At 43.3% G+C, this 15,837-nt stretch overlaps 1 protein-coding gene across 3 annotated transcripts in view; it reads right to left on the reverse strand.

Annotated features, from left to right (window-relative positions):
• Nucleotides 1-15,837, reverse strand: part of C4H11orf65 (chromosome 4 C11orf65 homolog) — a 71,606-nt gene that overhangs the window by 9,228 nt on the left and 46,541 nt on the right. For 2 of the 3 annotated variants that reach the window (XM_030200270.1, XM_030200272.1), the window contains exons 5-6: nucleotides 15,366-15,575; nucleotides 2,633-2,763 (exon numbers count right to left, since the gene is read on the reverse strand). In XM_030200270.1, the coding sequence (XP_030056130.1) occupies nucleotides 2,633-2,763; nucleotides 15,366-15,575 (341 nt within the window). The remainder of the gene's footprint in view (nucleotides 1-2,632; nucleotides 2,764-15,365; nucleotides 15,576-15,837) is intronic. The other variant, XM_030200273.1, reaches the window with a different exon arrangement.

The raw sequence follows: 15,837 nt of genomic DNA on the forward strand, positions 1-15,837 counted from the left end.
TGTGTGAAAAATGACAAGAAGAAACAGATGTGGTAGTGGTACTAAGGACGATTTTAACGACAGGTTACATATTACTAACAGCAGATCAGCAATTTCATGCTTGAGTTCTTTGAGTACTCTTGGATGTATGCCATCCAGACCAGGTGATTTACTACTCTTTAATTTGTCAGTTTGGCTTAGTACATCTTCCAGGTTCACCGAGATTTCTTTCAGTTCCTCCACATCATCACCCTTGAAAACCATTTTCGGTACAAATCTCTTGCATCATCTTCCGTAAAGACAAAAGCAAAGAATTTATTCAGTTTCTCCACTATGGCCTGGTCCTCCCTGAGCACTCCTTTTGCTCCTTTGTGATCTAACGGACCCACGGATTCCCTCGCAGGGTTTCTGCTTCTGATGTACCTGAAAAAGGTAATACCAGCCACAATGCTAGCAGATTATAACACTTTTGCTGTTGGGCAGACGGAGCACTCAGCTCAAGTGTTCATTCTGCTAGATGACCTCTATTCCTCCTAGATATTTAGCTTTCTTTGGTTCTTCTGAAAGAATATAGACCAAATGCAGTACTATGACAGTTTCCACATTAATACGCTCAGATTACTTTAATAGTTAGCTGAGTAAATTTCTTGCGTTATCAATTTCCTTCACTCAGTATGAGTACAAGTACAGTTGTAGCAGTGGACTTCTCCACTCCAGCTCAAGTTTTCAAACGGGAGCTCACAAATGACACAAAAACATCTACACATGCACTCTTGCTTTTCAGACATATGTGCATACATGAACACACACGCATGTATCACTCTTCACGTGCACGTATGCACAAGTCTCTTTTCAGGCACATACTTTTTAGGTAGACATACGTGCACTACCTTCTGGTGCAATGCTGCTGCTCATGTGCTTATTCAGTCAGCCCCCCCCCCCCCCAACCAACTCTGGCCATCATCTAAAATTCTTGTGTTAGCTACCAGCTCTGTTTTTTTAGCCTGCAGCAGCAGCAGACTCCTCATACTTTCCCCATTCCTCTTACATTCCTACTCCTTCTCAACCATACACCTCCCCAAACACTTGCTGGTTCCATGGGCTCTGTAGGGTGCGATAGTAAATTATAAATAAACTTGAAACTTGACATCTCAGTGCATGGTCAGGCTTCATATCTTCTAACTAGCAACCTCTGTAACCTCACCTATCCCTTTACAGCCCCCTTAACACCCACTCTGTTCCATTTGCCCCTTTCTAAACACCCTGTCCAACCCTTTAACCCTTGCCCCCTTATACCTCTCCTCAACTCCCCTCCACCCCATTTATGGCTGTTTCTGTTCAACCCTGTATCATAGCTAGTATGAGTCCTGAGTGCTACTGGTGGTGGGTACAAGCATGTGTGAAAGCAAGGTGTTGCTCCTGTGGACACAAGCTCACAGAGACAGAAGATCCTGTACATGGAGTACACAGGTCCAGAACACAGTTCATGGACGTGACAGAAGACAGTTCATGTGTAGGTTCAGGTTTAATAAGGAGACAATACTGCACCTGTGCAACTAGTTAGAGATGGAGCTAGAGTCCACTGCTTGGAGAGGACAGGGCCTCCTAGCTACTGGAACCTTTCAGACACCTGTTGGGGCTACATCAAGCATCAGCCAGCCAGCCACTTCACGCTGCTCAAGTTTCTACAGGCCTTTCTCAGGAGAGATACTCAATACATTCTCTTCCCTAAGCAAGAGCAGCAGCAATATCAAACTATGACAGAATTCTATGAGCTGGCACACTCAGTGCTCGCAGCACTGGACTGCACCTACATTACACCTGCAAACAAAGAAATAATTTATAACAGCCAAAAGTCCTACCACTCCTTATAACAGATGTGTGTGCTTGTTACCCAGTTTCCTGTCATGACATCTATATTCTGTCACAATTAGGCACACAATAGCTTTGAGAGTGGCAAGAGCACTGGGGGGATGGCTGCCAGATGAGCTCACATCCTAATAATCACTAACCTGCTCCTTCTTTCACCACAGATGAATCCCTCTATATGTGCCAACCCACACAACATCAGTTATAGCATCACTCATTTTTCCTCTGCTCCCTCCCTTGCAGGTAACATAGGCTATCATTTTAGGACCTGGCTAATGACCCCCACAGTCAACGCAAAGGCCCCAGCTGAAAAAAGGTATGAGGCACATAGGAAGACCAGGGCCATCATCGAGAAGACATTTGGCATGTTGAAATCCTGCTTCAAATACTTGAATAGGTCCAGGGAGGGGGGTAGAGGTGGTGGAAATGTTCTACCAGAGCTATAATGCACAGGAGCTCAGCTCCCGTTCACCTGGGTCCAGTACATTCTGGCTGAAGAAGTCCCTCCTGCACATTCTCCACCCTAGCAAAATGCACCACTAAAAATGCCAAGAGATGAGTCTCTACCATGATAGTAGTAAGTGAATGGGATTTTATTTTTCTTCAAACAGAATCAGATTAGTATTGTGTTAAACGTATTTTTGGACAGTGATTGGTAACCACTTTGTCCAGCCACACTCACTCCTGTGAAAGATGCATTATAGATTTGAACAAGACAGTGCATGAGTAAATTAATCTATGCATACTGTGCTCTATCCTGCCCTCACAAATCACATGAACTCACATTTTTCTCATCCATTCAATTTTTCTCTGTTTATGTCGTTTTTCAACTTCTTCTTTCCTTCTTAGCCTGGAGTAATGAAATTCCAGGTTCTTGTACTCGGCAGCATTTATGACATCCATGTTCTTCAGCAGCTAGTAATAAGCACAGCATGAAATTGAATACAGAGTACCATTATGGACTGTTTGCCTCCCCTAACTAAGCTACTGTCTGACTGACATATGTGTAAACATGTTCATTAATAAGGATGTGCAAATTACTTGGGTTTTGAAATTAAATGCATCCATTTCTAGCTATTAATATATTTAATTCCCAAACTTTTGCCTTATAATGTCCAAGAACCTCAGGCTTGTATGTTGGGATATTTGTGGATCAAGTTTCCTTTCTAGTCCCTTCCTCCCAAATGGTTTCCTTTTTCACAAGAATAGCAAATGTATATGAACAATGTACATCTATCTTTGTTTGATTGTTAAGATTTATTTTCCACCTTTTTGAAGACATTCACTCAAGCTGGTGTGCAGCAAGTATAACCTGGACATAAGCAATAAACTATTACTACAGTAAAAATTCTCAAATAACAGTACACTTTATGAAACAGTATATACTACCTACAATGTCAACACAATACACATTGAAACAGACAGATAAGAGAGTTAATTGAGTTAGATAGAAAATTAAGGTAGCTAACAAGGAAACGTTGCATTTGGAGTCAGAAAAGGTGAATGACAACGATCTCAGCTAGAATAGTTGGATATAAGCAAGTTCTACTAAAGTATGTGCAGCTGGTGTTAGCCTTTGTGTGTGTGACTTGCTAGTTAGTAGTTTCTTTCATCAAAGGCTTGGGAGAAGAGCCAGGCCTTTACCTGCTTCCTGAAGGAGAGATACTCTTGCATAAGATGAGGCCTTTCTAGGAGTGCTTTCCAGAGTGCAGGGGCTAATCCGAAGGCTCATTGGTGGGTGTCACATCATGTGATTTCCTTTGGAGAGAGTGTGGTTAGAGATACTCCTCAGGAGGACCTTATTTACCTTGGAAGTGCATAGAGAGAGAGATCCTGTTCTTCAAGAGCCCTGTATTGTACTGGTAGCTAGTGAAGTTTCTGCAAAAATGGTTTGACGTGATCACATTGCTTACAACTTTCTATCAGTCATGCTGTGCCATGCTAAATCAATTGGAGGGATTGCAAACCCGTTATAGTCACATCGATATAGATGGTATTACAGTAATCCAATCTTAATGTTATGGCTAGAGGCAACTCCTGAAGACTGTTTGGATTTTTAAGTGTTGAATCCAGCTGTATCACAAGGTTCCTTACCTGTGATTTAAAAGGGAGTTTGATGTCAGGTATGTGACTGTTTGTGCTAGGGACCGCAGGAGCTCTGCTATACTTGAGTTTAGACAAAATGTGTTATTTTTAGCAGTCATTTTATTCAGGGTTGTAGGTAAGTCTGGTTCAATGGGTATAAGTGGTTGCACATCATCCGCATAGACGTAGAACTGAGTATTCATAGACTGAATCAGCTTAGCTAGTGGCTTAAGGTAGATATTAAGCAAAATAGGCAACAGTATGGATCCTTTTGGTACTCCATATGTTAGTGCCCAAAATGGCAATGAGGTGCTGCTGAACAGTATAGATTGTTGCCTGTCTGATAGCTAGGATCTGAACCAAGCAAGTACTGTGCCACTTTTACCTCTTTTTGCCAGTCACGGTCGCATGATATTGTGGTCCAGAATATCAAAAGCTGCTGACAAATCCAGTAGTATTAACATATCTCCTATCTCAATTTCTGTGAAGAATATTTAGCACAGATATAAGGACTGTCTTCTACTACTACTACTTAACATTTCTAGAGTGCTACTAAGGTTACGCAGCGCTGTACAGTTTAACAAAAAAGGACAGTCCCTGCTCAAAAGAGCTTACAATCTAATGGGCGAAATGTCAAGTGTCAAGTGGGGGCAGTCTAGATTTCCTGAATAGAGGGTATGGTGGTTAGGTGCTGAAGGTGACATTGAAGAGGTGGGCTTTGAGCAAGGCTTTGAAGATGGGCAGGGAGGGGGCCTGGCATATGGGCTCAGGGAGTCTATTCCAGGCATGGGGTGAGATGAGGCAGAAAGGGCGGAGCCTGGAGTTGGCGGTGGTGGAGAAGGGTACTGAGAGGAGGGATTTGTCTTGAGAGCAGAGGTTACGGGTAGGAACGTAAGGGGAGATGAGGGTAGAGGGGTAAGGAGGGGCTGCAGATCGAGTGCATTTGTAGGTTAATAGGAGAAGCTTGAACTGTATGCTGTACCTGATCAGAAGCCAGTGAAGTGACTTGAGGAGAGGGGTGATATGAGTATATCGGTCCAGGCGGAAGATAAGATGTGCAGCAGAGTTCTGAACGGACTGAAGGGGGGATAGATGGCAAAGTGGGAGGCCAGTGAGGAGTAGGTTGCAGTAGTCAAGGTGAGAGGTAATGAGAGAGTGGACGAGAGTTCGGGTGGTGTGCTCAGAGAGGAAAGGGCGAATTTTGCTAATGTTATAGAGGAAGAAGTGACAGGTCTTGGCAATCTGCTGGATATGCGCAGAGAAGGAGAGGGAGGAGTCGAAGATGACTCCGAGGTTGCGGGCAGATGAGACGGGGAGGATGAGGGTGTTATCAACTGAGATAGAGAGTGGAAGGAGAGGAGAAGTGGGTTTGGGAGGGAAGACAATAAGCTCGGTCTTGGCCATGTTCAGTTTCAAGTGGCGGTTGGACATCCAGGTAGCAATGTCGGATAAGCAAACCAATACTTTGGTCTGGGTTTCTGCAGTGATGTCTGGTGTGGAGAGATAAAGCTGGGTGTCATCAGCATAAAGATGATATTGGAAACCATGAGAGGAGATTAGGGAGCCCAGGGAAGAGGTGTAGATTGAAAAAAGAAGGGGTCCAAGGACAGATCCCTGAGGAACTCCAACAGAGAGCGGGATGGGAGTGGAGGAAGAACCATGAGAATGTACTCTGAAGGTACGGTGGGAGAGATAAGAGGAGAACCAGGAGAGGACAGAGCCCTGGAACCCAAATGAGGACAGTGTGGCAAGAAGTAGGTTGTGATTGACAGTGTCAAAAGCAGCGGATAGGTCGAGGAGGATGAGGATGGAGTAGTGACCTTTGGATTTGGCAAGGAACAGGTCACTGCAGACTTTAGATAGTGCCATTTCTGTCGAGTGTAGGGGGCGAAATCCGGATTGAAGCGGATCAAGAATGGCATGAGAGGAGAGAAAATCAAGGCAGCGGCTGTGAACGGCGGTTCAAGTATCTTGGAGAGGAAGGGTAGGAGGGAAATGGGGCGGTAGTTGGAGGGACAGGTAGGGTCGTGATGGTTTTTTGAGGAGTGGTGTGACTACAGCATGTTTGAAAGTGTCAGGGACAGTTGCAGTGGAGAGAGAGAAGTTGAGGATATGACAGATGGGGGGTGACAGTAGGAGTGATGGTGTTAAGTAAGTTGGTGGGGATGGGGTCTGAGGAACAGGTGGTGCATTTCGAGGAGAAGAGGAGATGGGTGGTTTCCTCTTCGGTGATATCAGGAAAAGAGGAGAAGGAGGCCTGGGTTGGTTGGTTAAGGGAGTGGGTTATAGGGTGAAGAGGAGGAGATGGTTTGGTGGTGAATTCGAGGTTGATCTTCTGCACCTTGTTGCGGAAGTAGTCAGCCAGTGATTGAGGAGAGAATGAGGGGGGTGGGTGGGAGCGGAGGGGCATAACCGGGCTGAATCCAAGATTGACACAGATCTAGCCCGATTCTCTCTTCTAGTTAATTGTTGAGCTGATTGCAGACTGCTCTATACATTTTTCTAGAAATGGGATATTAGGTACTGGCTGGTACCTTTTGAGCTTGTCCTGGTCAAGGTGGTGGTTCTTTAGCAGAGGGTGCACCACTGGCATTTTTAATGCTGTTTGTAGTTGACCATTAGAAAAGCAAGCGCTCACTTTGAAGGGAGGGGGGAGGCAGTCAAGTCATGTAATAGCAATACCTGGTGAATGGATGTAGGACCCATGGTTGCATTGCTTCCAGTTCTGCAATGACTGGGCTAAGTAAATTGGCAGGAAGTATGAAATAGATTCTCATTATACCTCAGGATCTGGTTTTCTGGTGCCCAAGTTTCTCCAACTAGGCAGCTCATATGACTGCTAACATAAGCAAGCTTCTGGAAGTGTTCCTTTAAATTCTGATTGCTAGCGATGTTTGCATCATGGCGGTGCACACCACAAGCATGTGCCAAAGGAGCAGGTCTGCTTTTTCATCTTGTTCCTTGAATGAGCTCTGTGGGGCATATTCTTGTTTCTTTCACTATGATGTTTTTTGCTGCCCTTCTTCCTGGGGTTTTCTTTTCTTCTTCTTTTGGAATTCCATTGCGGTGGCTGCTTTACTCGCTCCGAATGGCTCCAGATCCCTCCCTCTCTATTATAGTTATTTGGGGCAATAGGTATCCAGTTAAAGGTTTTCAATATAAACGTCAGTTGGATTTAATGTTTTCCTTCCATGCTACCTCTATATGGAAGGATCTATCAGAACTGAATCTAACTATCTTCAGTTTCAAAGGAAACTTAAAACTTTTTTATTTGTTACAGTTTGAGTGTTTTATTAATCTGAAGTTATTTTATTAATTTGCTTTTAGTTAATGTACTGTGATTGATGTAATTCTCCATCCACTGTCTTTGGGCCTATTATGTTGTTAGCTGCCTCAAACCATCAGTAGGGATTTGTGCAGTGAATAAGTTCTGCATTAGGTTAGATTAGGTTAGACCCCTGGGACCTCGGTATAGAGATTCTCTTATTTTTAAGATATTTCCTTCCTTGTACTCTTTCTCCAATAATTTTGCCCATTATGTCTGTGTCCTGGATTTTGCTCAATTGTAGATCTTGTGAAGATGAGGCTTTTGCTCCCACTCTCCAGCAGGCCTCACCGGCCTGTGGTCTATGAACAGGACTCCAAACAGTCTCTTCCCAGCATCCTGAGCAATCCAAACTCAAGCTCCTGGGCCCCTTTCTCACTCAGGGTGAGCTGGTTCTCAGTATGCAAATTGTATGCAGATTAGCATGTTATCCTTTCACGCTCAGGGTGACCTGGTTCTCCAGAGGCAAATTACCAACAGCATATTCAGGCAATTCTTTATTCCAGCCCCTGGCACAGTTCTTCTAGCTTAAATACTTTATACATTTACATATCTTCACACTGAGCCTCCCCACACAGATTCCTGGGCTCAGCACTAACCTCAATACTTTGGGGACTTCTAACCCCAGGCTTTGCAGCCTGCTTCTCAGTACTGGGACACACAGCCCTACTTCTTCTTTGGACACCCAGTCCTTCCTTCCTTGGACACCCAGTCCTTTCTTTCTTTAGACTCACAGTCCTTTCTTTGAACACACAGTTCCTCTAAGTACTGAGGCTACACAGTCCAACACTAATGCTTTAGGAACTTCTTACCCCAGCCTGTTTTTCTTCCTTGAGCACACAGTCCACCACAAGTCCATAGGGTTTAGCCAGTTCTTTCCAGGGGGATTCTTCTTCTTCAGCTAACAGCTCTCTTCCTTTCCTTTCACATCCCAGGTGGGGTATAAATTGGTTAATTAGCTACACAGGACCCAGCCCATAACCTCCTACACATGTGGACCTCCCAGGGCTCTCCCCGGTCCTAGCGACCTCCACCTATTCTCCTAGCGCCCTCTAGTGGCCTACCCCGGACATCCTGGACATTTTTAGGGGAACAGCACCATCTAGTGGCCTGCCCCGGCTAGGACAGCCTCTTATTTATCACAATCTCTTAGGTCCAAAACTTCCTTGGTATATGATTTTCTCTATTCCTCTCATGCTTACATATTTTGTCTTACTGGAACCTGAGTTAGAACAGGCAGTGATTTTTATTTGTTTCACTGTCTGACCCCTGGGTATTCTGCTTATTCTGCATCCCATCCTTTGAGAAGGAGTGGTGGGATTGTTTTTATTTTTTTTCTCAGTATCTTTCTGTATCAGAACTTCTGGTGGATTCTTTTGCTTATTCTGAGGTACTCTTGGTTAGATTTCTTTTTCATGTCCCTTTACATGTGATGATTTTTTTTATTGTCCTCCAGCTACATCTGCCTCAGTTTAGGAGTCCCTTTCTCAAACTTTGGAAGATGCTTCCAGTAATTTTTCCAATTTTATAATTTTAAGGGACTTTAATGTTCAGGTGGCCAATTTCTCTCACCCTAAGAAAGCATCTTTTCTGTCTCTTTTGTCTGAATTTGGTGTGTAGCAATTTGTCTCAGTTCCAACACATTCTGTTGGACACTTTTTGGATATGGTTATGAGGCCTCTTCATTGGCCTTGGTCTTGCTTAGTTCATTTTCTTAATTGCTGGTATCTTGGTCTGATCATTATATACTTTCTTTTCAGGCATCCCTTTCGCAATGATTTCCATCAGTGCCTCCTCAGACATGTCAAACAAGACACCTCTATAGGGTGGAAATTTTTTCCTGTCCACCATTTTTCATAATTTTTTCTGGATATCTTTATTTCCTTGTCATTGGAGGATCAGGCTGCATGTTAGGATTTTATTCTACAGGCTTCTTTGGATTGGGTTGCCTTCTTGTAGACTTCTTTTTGTTCTAGATCCTGAAAACATCCTTGGTACCTGTCACGAAATGCCCAGCACCCACCTAGGGTTAACCCTGCAGCCTCCTTTCAGTACCCTTCTCCACCACCGCCAACACCAGGCTCCGCCCTTTCTGCCTCACCTCACCCCATGCCTGGAATAAACTCCCTGAGCCCATACGCCAGGCCCCCTCCCTGCCCATCTTCAAAGCCTTGCTCAAAGCCCACCTCTTCAATGCCGCCTTCGGCACCTAACCACCATACCTCTATTCAGGAAATCTAGACTGCTCTAACTTGACATTTTGCCCATTAGATTGTAAACTCTTTTGAGCAGGGACTGTCCCTTTTTGTTAAACTGTACAGCACTGCGTAACCCTAGTAGCGCTCTAGAAATGTTAAGTAGTAGTAAGTAGTAGTAGTCTGTCCCAAGCACTTCTCAGGCCCGCAAGCACCTGGGCACATGCTCTATGATAGCACCCTTCTCCCACTGACTGGGTCCTGCTTGCCTCTGGGCTAGTCTCTCACTCTCAGGTTATGCCCCAGTGAATTCTAGGACATTGGGACCACACTCCAGGGGCCCATAGCTCCCACAGACCCAAAAGCACAAACCAGGATTCTTAGTCAGTCCAGGACAGCAGAGTCAATAAACTAAGAAAGGTTTATTGTCACAGAACTTGAACAGTGAACAGAAAAAGGTGAAATCATCAGACAATAGCAGTAACTGAATATGGATCAATTATAAAACCATTTAAACATTTGCTTACTGGGTAGTACCTGGAGAGTTCAGGAATTGTAGCTGCTCACAGGTTATAAAATATAACTGCTCACAGGGCCTCAGTAAAGAGATTTTTCTGTCTCCGCTCTCTGGCTGAGACTGAGGAAAATCCAGTACCTTCAGGCTAGATTTGAAATCCAGGGACAATCAAAGCCCAGGGCATCAATTTTGAAAGTAGCTGCCCAATGGTACTGCAGATTGCCTTTCCATAAGCTGAAACTGGAAGAGAGAAAGTCTTTTTCTGCAACAACTTTAAAACTCAAAATAAGCGCCATCTGCTGGCCAATTAGGAGAAATACACTTCATGAAATAATACAGTTTTCAGGCTTGGAAACCCACTGTTTCATCACAGTACCACTGTGGTCTTCAGTTGCTGAAGCGCCAGGCTCAAAGGACTGAATGACTTTGGCATAAATGCCAATCACCAGCCTTGTGTCAGATGTGTAAAAAACCTCTGGACTTTCACTTGGGGGAAAGCAGCTATGCGAACTTGATTGGTTCTTCCTCGAATTCTTCTAAAAATCTTTATGCTATTGCTTCAGATCTAACTGGAAGAAGGCTGCTGTGGGCTCTTCTCCTCCTGTTCTTTGGCTCATCTTTTCCGCTCTAAAAATGAGTCTATGTTCCCTTTTGCTAGGATCAGGATCTATTCCCTCATCAGTTGTTGTGCCTTCTACTGCTTTTTGACTAGAGCTGCAGGGACTTCTTGGGGATCATTTCAACTTCCTTCTCTGACAGCCTTAACTTCCACTTTGGCCTCCGTGAGGTTTACAACTTGTGCTATGTATCCTAGTCCTTCATCCTGGTTGAAAATCTCACTTCATGGGTTGCTTTCTTTGACTCTTTGTCATCCAAACTGATGAAGAAAATTGTCTTTTCAGCAATTATAGATTTTTCTTGCCCATATCACCCCTCTCCTCAAGTCACTTCACTGGCTTCCGATCAGGTACCGCATACAGTTGAAGCTTCTCCTACTTACCTACAAATGCACTCGATCTACAGCCCCTCATTACCTCTCTACCCTCATCTCCCCTTACGCTCCTACCCGCAACCTCCGCTCATAGGACAAATCCCTCTTTTCAGTACCCTTCTCCACCACCGCCAACTCCAGACTCTGCCCTTTCTGCCTCGCCTCACCCTATGCGTGGAATAAACTCCCTGAGCCCATACGCCAAGCCCCCTCGCTGCCCATCTTCAAATCCTTACTCAAAGCCCACCTCTTCAATGTCGCCTTCGGCACATAACCATTATACCTCCATTCAGGATATCTAGACTGCCCCAACTTTACATTTCGTCCTTTAGATTGTAAGCTCCTTTGAGCAGGGACTATCCTTCTTTGTTAAACTGTACAGCGCTGCGTAACCCTAGTAGCGCTTTAGAAATGTTAAGTAGTAGTAGTAGAATAGGCATCTGTTTTACATCATAGTCAATCGGGTTTTAGTAAGGGTTTTAGTACAGAGATTGCTATTGCAGCCCTTCTGATTGAGATCCATGTTAGCCTGGATGAGGATAAAGTTTAATTGGCAGTATCTTTGCATTTGATGTCAGCTTTTAATCTTGTGGACCACACTTTACTTTTGCATCATGTAGCTGAAGTTGGTAGAGAAGATTGTATTCTTGACCTGGTTCTGTTCTTCTCTTCCTGACCATTTTTGTTGTTGTTGTTGTTGATGTAGCAGGTATACACTCCTCTACTTGAGTTACTTCTTGTGGAGTCCTTCAGGGATCTATACTTTTTCCTGTTCTGTTTAATATTTTTGCTAGTCCTCTGGCAATATTAATTCAGGATGGTGGAACCAGTGCACATTTAAATGGAGATGATATTTTGTTAGTTAATTATACATCCTTCATCTCCTGATCTTATACCATTACAGAGCTGTGTGAAAGGGGTGGCTGACTGGATATGCAAGTGATTGCTAGTACTGAACTGTGATAACCTGCCTGTTGAGTCAAAGACCAGGGACCACTAAAGGGTGATCATTGATTATGTGTTGTCTTTTAAGACTCAAGTCTCTGCAGTTAGGAGGAGTGGCCTAGTGGTTAGGGTGGTGGACTTTGGTCCTGGGGAACTGAGTTCAATTCCCACTTCAGGCACAGGCAGCTCCTTGTGACTCTGGGCAAGTCACTTAACTCTCCATTGCCCCATGTAAGCCGCATCGAGCCTGCCATGAGTGGGAAAGTGCAGGGTACAGTTAGGAGGAGTGGCCTAGTGGTTAGGGTGGTGGACTTTGGTCCTGGGGAACTGAGGAACTGAGTTTGATTCCCAGCACAGGCAGCTCCTTGTGACTCTGGGCAAGTCACTTAACCCTCCATTGCCCGCCACATAGAGCCTGCCATGAGTGGGAAAGCGCAGGGTACAAATGTAGCAAAAAAAAAAAAAAAAAAAACAACTTCATGGTTCCTTTGCCAGCTTTGGTTAGTGCATTTGATTTCTCTACTTTTCACATGCTTCTACTGTCTTCGTTTATAACACAATTAGATTACTGTAATGTAGTCTATGCAGGAACGGTCCAGTCTTAACTTCAATGTCTCCAACTGTTTCAGAATACTGCTGCTTGGGCTAATATGCAGAGCCTGAAAATTTGATCATATTTCACCCTTTTTATTCGCTTGCATTGGTTGACAGTTCACTTCAGGTTTCAGTTCAAAATTTTGACTTTAATTCATATGGTCGTCTTTGAAGGGGTTCCCCACTATCTGTCAGATTTGATCATATTTCACCCTTTTTATTCGCTTGCATTGGTTGACAGTTCACTTCAGGTTTCAGTTCAAAATTTTGACTTTAATTCATATGGTCGTCTTTGAAGGGGTTCCCCACTATCTGTCAGAGCGATGGCTTCTCAAAGTCCATAGTCATAGTTCTGAGCACCAGTTGCTCCTTCTATCTCCTACTTGTGCTCATTTAGCCTCTATGAGAAGCTCACATTTTTCTTTTTTTGGCTCCTAGCCTCTGGAATGTTCATTTTCTCTTGAAACAGAGGCTTCCTTTAAAAGATTTAAATCAGCCTTGAAGCTCATCTTTTTTTGCCTGGCCTTTGGGGGCTAGTTATCTGGATCCAGGGACCACTGGGATTCCTGCACTGCTATTTTTATGTTGTCAAGGTTTTAGTGTGATTGTTTCTTGATGGATGTTTCTGTCTTATCTATTTTATGGAGTTCCTTCACTACCTTTGTTATATTTGCTTTATAATTGTAAACCACACTGGCCTGCCCAGCAGAAAAGGTGGTATAGCAAGTTCTCAATAGACATAAATATAAACAAGGGAGAAAAAAATCCCTGGGTAGTTGGAAATGAAGGTTCATGACACAAGGATCATTCCTTTTACTGAGCTGGAAGCCCACAGACGCAAAAGATAACTGCCCTTTTCAAAAATAAATTTAAAAAATGTTTAAATTATTATTGAATAAAGGCTATTGAACAGATTTTGTTGTGTGGTGATTCCAGCACCATTACAGAGATGTCAGTGGAAAAGGACATTTAGAGAATAGTAAGAAAATGTGAAAAGTGATAATAAAAAGGCTCTAATTTAAACTTTCATTGTCGTTATGTTTCAACAGTACAAAAGAGGTTTGCAAACAGTTTCACCGACAAGTTGTGATTTTTAAAAGTTTGAGATGAGATCAAGGGCCAGGATTTTTAGCCAACGTGATCACCATGGGAACTGTTTACTAGAGTGGCAAGCAGTTACCACAAGAATTAGTGCACAGTAAAAATTACAACAAAGCCGCAACACCTCATAGTAATTCATGTGGTAACTGCTTGCTGTGGAAGGGGGCAGGAAAAGAGAAAGAGTGGGCAAGTAACACATATGTATATGATTAGCACACAGTAAGTTACCAGGTGCTAACAGCCAACATAACAGATAGCCAGGATGCACTTCAGAAGGTATTAAGTATATTCACGCTATTAGTGTTGTACTTACCATCACCTGTACCTAATAAGAATCCCTTGACACCCCCTTTTGATATCAGATATTCCTACCTAAAAGAACAACCAACCCCCTTCCAACACACCCTAACATCAGTCCCCACTCAACATGAGCAACCAAACCATCTGCCCTCTCCATACTACCCCAACATGAGCAACCAACCAACCCCCCCCCCCCCCCCACCCCAATCCAGCTCTTATCAAGGGCTTCCCTGGTGTCTAGTGAAGGGCAAAAATGATCTCCAGAAGCTGTTGCCCTGCTGGTGGTCTGGGATCAAAATGGCACATCTAACCCCTAACAGTATAATTTTGCAGTTCTACCTCTAGAGGTCAAGCTGCCAAATATGGGTGGAAGCTACCTTATTGGTGACATCAGTGTGTGGAGGAGGAGCTTTTTGGAAGAAGCAACCATGCTATTGGCAATGCACTCAAGGCTGGGTAAATGGCTGCACTCTGGAGTAAGTGCATGGGAAGATATTGGGCACCCCCAGTGGTTACCATACAAGCTTTGCAACAAATATGTGCCACTTTAAGTGCAAAACTTTATCACTCTTTACTAACTAGCTCCCAGGTTAAGTGACTGCTGGTGTTTAACTCAATCTATATTCAGTGCTGTTATCTGGATAGCAGCAATATTTAGCTGCTATTTGGATAATTTTTAGGGCCACCTCCAGCCAGTCCCTAACCCAGCCAGCAATTATACAAATAGTGTCAGGTTGTTAGTAATTAAAGCTATCTGCTACTATTCTTATAATGTTTGACATTCTACATACAAAAGAATCATGCATTGGCCACCCAGAGACTGAGGCATAACTTCCTTTGAAAAATCATCCTGAAGATGTTTAACTCCTAGGCAATGATTTTTGTTCTAAATTATAGTGCAGAGCCATAATTGAAGTAAGAGTTCTGTAGGGTCTCTGACCATAGGAAACAAATCCCTTTTGGTGAGAGAACAAATTCTTCATTAAATGTGTAAGGTATGCCAGGCTGAGTCAGACCAAAGGTCCATCAAATGTACCATCCTGACCCAGACCATGGCCAATCCGACATTTCTTGCAATTTTAAAAAGTATGAATTATCTGTCTTTATAAAAGTCACTACAGTCCTAATGGTTCCTTATCCACTTTGCTACATGTATAGAAGTCACTTTCATGAAAAGGGAGAGTTGAAAAATTCAAACAGGATAGCATAACCCTTTCTCTTAATCTCTGTTTGAAGCCAGAATTTTCCTCTTCCTGGCAGGTGATATATTTTTTTGTATATTATGACAGTAAAAGAAATTGGATTCCTGTCCACAGTGATCCTATCTGCATGGTTGTGCCTTTGGCAGAGCATTGCTTTTTTTGAATCCATATTACAATTAAATTTTTCAGATTGTAATTTATTTAAGATAACACATTTTGAAGAAGACATTTCAGGAGAAGGAAATAAATATGACTTTGTTACCCGCTGGACCAAAGGTCTCCAGCCATTATTCTCTATGCGTTTATACCAGCCGCTACAGTTGATTTTAGGAACTTCAACACGATTGTGGATGTGCTTGGCAAGTGGCTGTTTTGCTGCCTGGTCCACATAATCCTTTGGACTATTAGCACAAATATCCGCAATAGGCCTGTGAGTGAATATTTTGTAATATATATTTGGAGGGAATGTTACCTGCAGACAGAAAGCAACGTTTTAAAATGTTGAGCACATTAGCTGTATGAATATAATTTTCAGACTGCTTAATCTGCTTAGCAGTTTTGATTGGATGAGAGGTGATAGGTACAAGCTATCAGGGAAGCACTTATTTCTGGTATTTTAATAATTATAATACCATAGCTGACAGCAGTAAAAGACAGATTGGCCCATCTAGCCTGTCCAGTATGATGACAGTGTTTGCTCAGATTAGACAAGCAGGTTATGAGGACCAAGGTAT

Source organism: Microcaecilia unicolor, chromosome 4 (genome assembly GCF_901765095.1).
Source record: "Microcaecilia unicolor chromosome 4, aMicUni1.1, whole genome shotgun sequence".
Taxonomy (NCBI): Eukaryota; Metazoa; Chordata; class Amphibia; order Gymnophiona; family Siphonopidae; genus Microcaecilia; species Microcaecilia unicolor.